This window comes from Miscanthus floridulus, chromosome 7 (assembly GCF_019320115.1).
Source record: "Miscanthus floridulus cultivar M001 chromosome 7, ASM1932011v1, whole genome shotgun sequence".
Lineage (NCBI taxonomy): Eukaryota > Viridiplantae > Streptophyta > Magnoliopsida > Poales > Poaceae > Miscanthus > Miscanthus floridulus.
The window spans coordinates 68237261-68245240 of record NC_089586.1 but is presented as its reverse complement, the minus strand read 5'-3'; the positions used below and the strand labels follow the sequence as shown (position 1 = coordinate 68245240).

The 7980-nt window shown below is 42.0% G+C and overlaps 1 protein-coding gene across 1 annotated transcript; it reads right to left on the bottom strand.

Moving 5' to 3' along the window:
- Positions 1-817: 817 nt before the first annotated feature.
- LOC136463375 (ubiquitin-like modifier-activating enzyme 5) lies at positions 818-6724 on the bottom strand. The gene is made up of 14 exons (XM_066462381.1): positions 6534-6724; positions 6359-6427; positions 6131-6244; positions 5538-5666; positions 5318-5386; positions 4772-4918; positions 4598-4634; positions 3958-4040; positions 3654-3728; positions 2684-2758; positions 1940-2026; positions 1748-1863; positions 1174-1223; positions 818-1090 (listed from the first exon to the last, which is right to left on the bottom strand). The coding sequence occupies exons 1-14, from the start codon at positions 6618-6620 to the stop codon at positions 951-953; spliced, it is 1278 nt and encodes a 425-aa protein (XP_066318478.1). The 5' UTR covers positions 6621-6724; the 3' UTR covers positions 818-950.
- Positions 6725-7980: the final 1256 nt, after the last annotated feature.

The window sequence follows — 7980 nt, the reverse complement described above, 5'->3', positions numbered from 1 at the left end:
CCAAATTACAGTTCACTTGAGTTTCAGCTTTGGCCCAATCTGCCAAAAAATTTGCACTGTCACGACATATACTGGAAAAGTAGTGTTTATCTAAACAAGCTCATCGGCGTGGGTGTAGTTGCACCACTCGACATTCACACACCTCAGTCACAGCGACTCATGGCATCCAAAGCGGTTTCGGTTCTACATTATATATGTTCTGAAATCTCCGACTCTTGTCAAGAGGAAGCATTGCAACTCAGAAGATACGAAGCAGGAGATTAAACTTTAACGCTTCGCAATCAGATAAAAACTGTCATCAGAGTTAACAGGAAGCAGTAGTGGAACCTCTGAATAATAAGCAAATGGCGGTTCCAGACAAACCTTTGAATACCAACAGCTATGAGACCTCTGATTTGGGCCATGTTTAGTTTCCATCCGGATTCGGCGCCGTCGGAAAGGCAGAGCACTGTAGCATTTTGTTTGTATTTGGTAATAATTGTTCAATCGTTGACTAATTAGGCTCAAAACGTTCGTCTCGCAAAGTACAACCAAACTGTGCAATTAGTTTTTGATTTCATCAACATTTAGTACTCCATGCATGTACCGTAAGTTTGATGTGATGGAGAATCTTCTTTTTGCATAGTGTCAAATTCAGGAAATTTGGGGAACTAAACATGGCCTTGTAAGCAATCGACAAAAATTGAGACATTAGTACCAACGAGTTGCCTGGCTCAGAAATGTACATGTTCTCAACCAAAATTGCAAGTCAAACTCCCAAAGCAGTATAGCTATGCTTTTCTCTCTTTTTTTCCCCCTTTTACCACAGTGCTACGAATAAAGGCTATATCCGGTGAATTTACCAACTCCGTTAGAACCGACACAAACAACAGTATGTGAATCATGTTTCCCCATCCAAGTTGGGATTGGGGAGAAGCCGAGACGCAGATGAGCTAGCTTACTTATCAAGGCTAAGATGCGTTTAGGGCATCAAGTTGACGCTGGAGCTCCTCAAGATCATCATCAATAGCACTGGAACTCACTGGCGCAGCTGGTTCTGCATATGAATCAGCATCTGGAAGCTCACGGACAAGACCTTCTGGTAGAATATCTGTAGAATTTCAGTGTAAAAAGGTGTCCGGCTGATAAGAGGAAATATACTTTGTTCTGATCTGAAAATGTCATTTCATTTACCTGGAGTGTTACGAATGCTTGATGTCCCAGTTTCTTCATCATCAACAACACTGCATATAAAAATAAAAATTATAATTTAGATATGATGTAAAACTGATATTTATGAATCAAGCATGTCAATTTGCTGTACAGTAGACAAACAAAATACTGGAAATACAATGGCACCAGCATCAAAGTACTAGCCAATTAGTTTCAGTATCATATACTCTATTAAAAAGAATAGTTCAGGCTAGCCATAAACTTTTAGTCAAAAAATCTGAACTATATTTTCAACTACGATGCAATCTTGCTAATGAGGTTGCTCAAGAAATTATGCGGTTTCAACTTTGAATATGGGTACAGTGTTCCATTGGTCCACCACAATGTTATTAGCTCAGTTAGCTATATATGGATAACCCACTCAATTGAAATGGTAGCTAATGAAACACTAGGTCGCATCAGTGATATTCATATTAGTAGTACTTTTCAGTAATATATACATATCTTTGACGAACGTTGTTACACATTTGTTTATGACACAAATAAATCAGTATTCTCAAGTAAAATAAATTTAAGTTGATGTCAAATGATTTACCTAATATTCCAATCGTTGTCTAGGTGGACGGGACATTCATTTTCTGCAGATGCTTCAGCTTCCAACTTAGTCTTTGCTGCTGCATCTCTAGCAGGTTTGGAGTCCATATATTCTTTCTGAAAATGATGATGTTAGAAACCCTTCATCAGTTTTCGCATTTAGCATAGCAATAATTTGTGGGAAGACAAACACCTGTCTCTGAACACATGCTGGATTCGAGCATTGTGGATTTGGCCTCATTTCCATTGCAGGGAAATAATCCTTAAGTGAGTTATATCCCTGCAAATCATGAATGAATAGATAAAAAGATTTCAAAAAAAAAAAAACTATCATTCATATGAAATGTAGGGATGGATACACTGGATCAACATGAGACACGGTGGTCTAACCTTTCAAGCCCAAAATTATTTGTATTAACCCTAACAAATATACTCCCTCCAGTTCCAAGTGTAGGTTGCTTTAGGATTCTATCCGGCCAAACTTTTTTAACTTGGCCCATCTATATATGGAAAGTTTAACTTGGCACATGGTTGAGATTACTAGATTTATCATGGAACATGGTTTCATGATATATAGTTTGCACTATTTAAAGCATCACATTGTAGTAGTGGGTTTTGTGTGTGTGGGTCTGGGTCTATGTATGACTCTCTCTTCTTCTATTAATACAATGATACGCAGCTCTCCTGCGTGTTCGAGAAAAAAAAGAAGAGTGGAGACTGTTGCTGTCCTAAAGGACTTATATTTCGAATCAGAGGGAGCATATCATACGCACCACATTTAAGCAAGAAACTAAAGGAAAGAGTATTTACAATCTGAAGAATCCAAAGAAGAGAAGACTCTTCAGTTAATCAGGGGAGGGGGGTTATTTAGGGGGAAATGGAAACCTCCAAAAAGTTTGCAGGATTACCAACGCCATAGTTAAAATCAAATAATTACCAAGTAAGGGGAAACTTGTCCGAAGTTCAACAAATATTTCAGAGCATTCTGGACCAGGAGACCGGCAACAACACCCTGCAAAAACAATATTTATTAGACCTAGAAAAGGAATGGGAGAGGAGGTATGAACTTCTGGTGAAGACGAAAGATGAATTCTAAGTGTAAAGACTGCAATGCATCCTCAGAGTGGTAGTACACAATCATGAAATGTTTGATCCACTAGATTACAGTTGTTTCCAACAATGTTGAGAAAATACTGTAGATATTACATATAAACGGCAACTAGTCAGCTACACAGATATAGCTTCCATGTTACATTGCAGTTGATGGAAAAAAATTGCGTGAGGGCCATCTGCATGAAAACACTGTGCGGACGTACAGCTAACGCATGGCCCATGAGGCATCTGATTCACCATGCTGGATGGTGATGATGATATTGTGGTCCACACATCAGCTGCACAGACCGCACGACGTCGCATAGGGACGGCCCGCACCAGATTTTTTCCCCAGTTGATTATGCTTTATAGAGTGCAAGGAAACCTGCCTTAATAAGTGTGTACGAGTCTTCCAAGACTCCCTTTAAAAAAAAGGGGCAGACCCAGTGCCAGAGGCTCTCACATGAGTGGGGGTCTGGGGAAGGGGAAAACCAAGGCAAGCCTTTCCCCCGCAAAATCTGCGGAGAGGTTACTTCGAACCCACGACCTGGTGACTCAGTGAGACAACTCTCACCACTACACCAGGCCTGCCCTTCTTCTTCCAAGACTCCCTTTGTTCTTCTTAATATAATGAGAAAAAGCAAAGCACACAATAAAATCACGATGTCTCAAAACTAATGAAAAGATGCACTGGTCCATATAAGGCTACCAGGCACTACACAACACGAATAATTGAAACATCACTGATTCAAGCATCGAGACAGTGGCAAATAATAGTACAAAAGAAATGGTAAAAGGATAAAACAACGCCTCACCATTGTAGTTGGCAAAGAGGCAGCACAAACACCTTCTCGCTTAAGTGTACGCTCATCCACTCCAGATGCTACAACCTATAATTGAAGGTATTACAGACAAGTGATACAGAAATGAAAAGGAAATATTATGGAAGTTCACAGGGGACATCTCTGTCAAGCCAGAATAACCACTGAAATCTCAGCACGGAAAATGGTAGGAATGACAATATGAAATACACATCCACAATCTAAAAGTATCAAATTCACAAGAGCACACTGCACACCATTAAACAAGAGTAGCAAATATAAGATCAAAAGAACATACCAATGGAGGAGCACATGCAAAACATGCAGTTTCACCAGGAACCAGCAGTTGTATATGACCAGAAACAGCATCTTCTGAGACACCTGTTCATAGTCAGAAGCTATCTCAGCCTTTTGTACCATCACTATCACTATGAGTTCAATAAAAAATTGGCTGTAATCCAGTAAGCTTCAAAACTTAAACTTGTGTGTATATTTCTGTGGGTTGCAATTACATCCTGTTTTCCAAACCAATTATGTGAAACATAGATCTGTTTTGATCCATAATCCGGTATAACTATGTTGAACATCCTTGCAAAATTTAAGCAGTAACGCAGTAAAATAGGATCCTGACAGAAAATCAGTTTCCCTTGTGTGCCTTGAAAAATTAGCAATGCACAAGGTTCAACTGATGACCAAGTATCATGGCTGAAGGATACTGACTAGTGATATAAAACAAGGAGAAAACACTGTACAAGTGAAGCTTGCTTGACACATTTGAGGTGTGATTAGGGTATACAATGAGATACAATGGCAGCATTACACAAGAAAAGTAGGCAATAATCATATTGTTAATTAATCATTAATAGGAATGTGGTTTCTGAAAAGTTTTGCTGTCAATAAATGCAAGTTTGAGACAAAAAATGTGATTTACAACTTACCAGACTCCATCCACGTCTGACCAAGCTCATTGCATGCCTGAAAAGCAGGTACAAAGAACAAATAAGCAAATTCCCACCAATGAACTGCACCATAATACATAACTATGCACATAATGTTATTATAAGGCACGTGAAGGAGGGACCAAATAATTTAGTTGTCTGTGGACAAATCACCTGGTTTACAACCATACGAGCTTCATAGTTATCGACACAGCTCAAGACAAGATCAACTCCAGTGCTACGCTCATGAGAGCTCTGTGCTTTTAAACTTGCCAAAAATGTTTCGAAACCTTTGACTGTAGTAATATTCAGTGAGTAGCTCTACAGTAGAAAAGAGATGTTAGAATAGGTTTTCTTATAAGTAGAAGGAATACAATGGTATTGCTACTCCATCCAATACAGCCGAAAAAAAGAAATCATGCCTGCTATTTTGCCTCTCATAAGACAATGTACCAAGTTGAAGCACGTAATAAAGACAGTAAAGAGGAAACAGTACAACAAAAACTTCTAGTTTTATACATATACAGTGGAAGATGAGCAAGTAATGGAAAGTAGTAAACATTAAGAATGGTTAGTTCAACAAAAACTGCATGCTCTTGATTTGTCACTTCTACCAAAAACTAATGATGCCCAGAGGCCAGAATCTAATGAAATGATTTGGTTTACTGATGTAGGAAAAAAGGCTAACAGAGAATATTGATGCTGGGCATAGTTGCTCACCTCCAACACAACATCAGGATTTATTCCAGAAAGTGTCTGTACAGCAGCATCTGTTTTGGTCATTCCAACCTATCAAAGTATATGGACTGAATGCAGTCACGATCTGATTTGAATTATGTTCTTGCAGTCTTGCAGAGCAGTGAGCATAAGTACTTCAACATGAAAAATGTCTTGGTGTAAAACAAACAACAACAAAATAAATACTGTCCTGGAAGCTTACTTGTTCTGGACGAAAGAACAACCTATTCATGTTAGCCAACTCAACTGTGTCATAGTCATACAACAACAGGCGTCCAATTCCACATCTAGTGAGCATCTCCGCAGCAACACTACCAACACCACCTATGCCCTGTAAAGAGAAGGATAATGAATGAAAGGTTTGCTCTGAGTTGAATTTTCCCATCTGTATGTGCGAAATTATCTTTTCATGCATGATGTGATGAAGCTACAACCTCTTTGTTTTTACAACTTTGAACTGTTGTCCTAGATCAAGCTGAAACTAATATCAACATGAAGAAATAACAATAGCTCGATAGTTGGTTGTTCTAAACAGGTATTGTAACTATATTTCCCAATATTCAGCACATAATACACGGTATACCTAGATCGATCTCTAGACAGATAAATATACTCGAGTTTGCATGGTCCCAAAGGACCCTTGAGCTTCGTGATATCCAAATCACATTTTCAGTACCATGGAGAGAGAGGCTCCCTCTACTCAAGGATGGAAGTAAATGCCAATTTCGAAATTCCGAGCTGATGTAACCATGTTTGAAGAGTAGCAATGCTAAATTAGGTGAGAAGGATGCTTACAACGATGGCGACGGAGTAGTCCCTGATGCGCTCATAATTCTCCACTACACCCATCCGCTGCAACGCCATAAGTCTGCTGTAGGGATTGTTGTCCACTACTTCCGCGCTCATGTCCTGCATCCCCAATTTCGCGCAAACAGAGTAAAATTCACGATTTGTCCAAAACTATGGCACTCAATTTGCACAGCCCAGAGCGCCTGAACGCCGAAATCAGCCCTCAGATCGTACCTTAATCTTGGATCGAGAAGCGGCGCCGGCGGCGGCCGGATTCATCATCGCCACTAACCGCTCCCGCATCTAGCAATCAGATGAACCGGGATCAGGAATTGGAAAGGCACAGCAGAAGGGAAGATGGCTATAGAAACTGCCGAGATCCATGGTGCAGCCAGGTGGGAGGGATTACCCGATCGATGGTGGAGGCGAGGTCGTCGGGATGCTGCTTGAGCGCGTCGAGGTCCCGGAGCAGCGTGCCGAGCTGCTCCTTCTCCATGCTTCCTCACCGCTCTCCGGCGTCTCCGCTGCTTGCTTGCTGCTATGCCTATGCTCCGCCGCCGTGCGTGGCCGATGACAGAGACAGCCGCAAGTCTAAGGGTGCATTGACGATGCTTTCTATCCTCATTAAATGACTTGCCACATAGGTAAAATACTGACATAGCAACATAATTAATGAAGAAAGAGAGCAAAAATCATAAAAATGGTTTCTTCGTGAAGAAACCAGGTCTACTCTTGACCCAATGCACCAAGAAACTATGAAATCGTCATAGGGAGAAACCACCACTTCCATTGGAGGAAAAGATAGAGTTGGGAGAGAGAAAGAGAAAATAGTTATTACTCATAGAAACCATGGGTTGGAAAGCAGTACTTTTTGGTGCGATATCCTATATTATAGAAACTACTAGTTTCTTTTATTGGGACTGCCCTAAGCAGGAGCGCTGGTCTCGGGTGTCGGACCGATGACGCATTCCACGTGACGTGGCAGGCCCCGTTTGGTAGCGCTCTCGTGCCGCTCTGGCTCCAGCTCCGGCTACACTCGGTTCCAACTCCACTCAACTCCAACGTCACTCGGCTCCGGCTCTAGCTCGTCTCCAGGCGGTGCGGTGCGGCGCGGCCGTGCGGGAGAACCTCCGCGATGGAGAGAGGGGACACGGGCGGGCCACGCCGCGACGGAGAGAGGCGCGGGGCCGGGTCGAGACCGCCGAATCCAGAGTGAATCGGTGGCAAGCGGAACTGTACAAAACCTGAATCGCTTCCATCCAGCAGATTATGGTTTGGAGCGACGCTGCTGTTTGGTACCGCTCCTCTTTTTTTTTTTGGTCAAACTGGGCTTTACCAGCGGTGAGTATGGCCGTATGGGCCACAGTCTAGGACCATTTTTTTTTGAAACGGCTGGCTCTACGGTCTTGTTATTGAAACCAAACACTTTACAGCCTCTGGGAGGGGTTTTGTCTAGACATGTGACTCACCCGGGTTCCAACTCATCCCTAAGCTAGCTCGAGCATGCGCAGCTGAATTATAATTTCTAGGAACAAGGAGAACATCATCACATACGAAATGCTCATGAAGAAGGACCCATGTATCCCTAATCAACATACCACTAACCGCCAGGTCCATCGATGACGTGAGAAGCGCCTGCTAAAGGAGCGTTGAATCTACCTCGACTTGGACCCAATAGATCCCATAATCCATTGCCGATTGCAAGGCTTTCGCACATGCCGCTGCTTATGCTGATAACACATCCGGTACCGCTGTCAGTCGCCCTGCTCCAGCGATGGTAGGTTCACCATGATGATCCCTAACAATGAAACACCATCCGCCCTTGTGTGTATCTTGAACAAAAGAGTCGTCACTAT

What these genes read in the sequence shown, in the direction of transcription:
- LOC136463375 (XM_066462381.1), bottom strand. Translation starts at nt 6,620, where the DNA reads ATGGAGAAGGAGCAGCTCGGCACGCTGCTCCGGGACCTCGACGCGCTC. An exon ending in CTTCTCGATCCAAGATTAAG is followed by an intron (nt 6,245 to 6,358) that starts GTACGATCTGAG and finishes TTGGGGATGCAG; the next exon opens with GACATGAGCGCGGAAGTAGT. An exon ending in TGTTCTTTCGTCCAGAACAA is followed by an intron (nt 5,387 to 5,537) that starts GTAAGCTTCCAG and finishes ATACTTTGATAG; the next exon opens with GTTGGAATGACCAAAACAGA.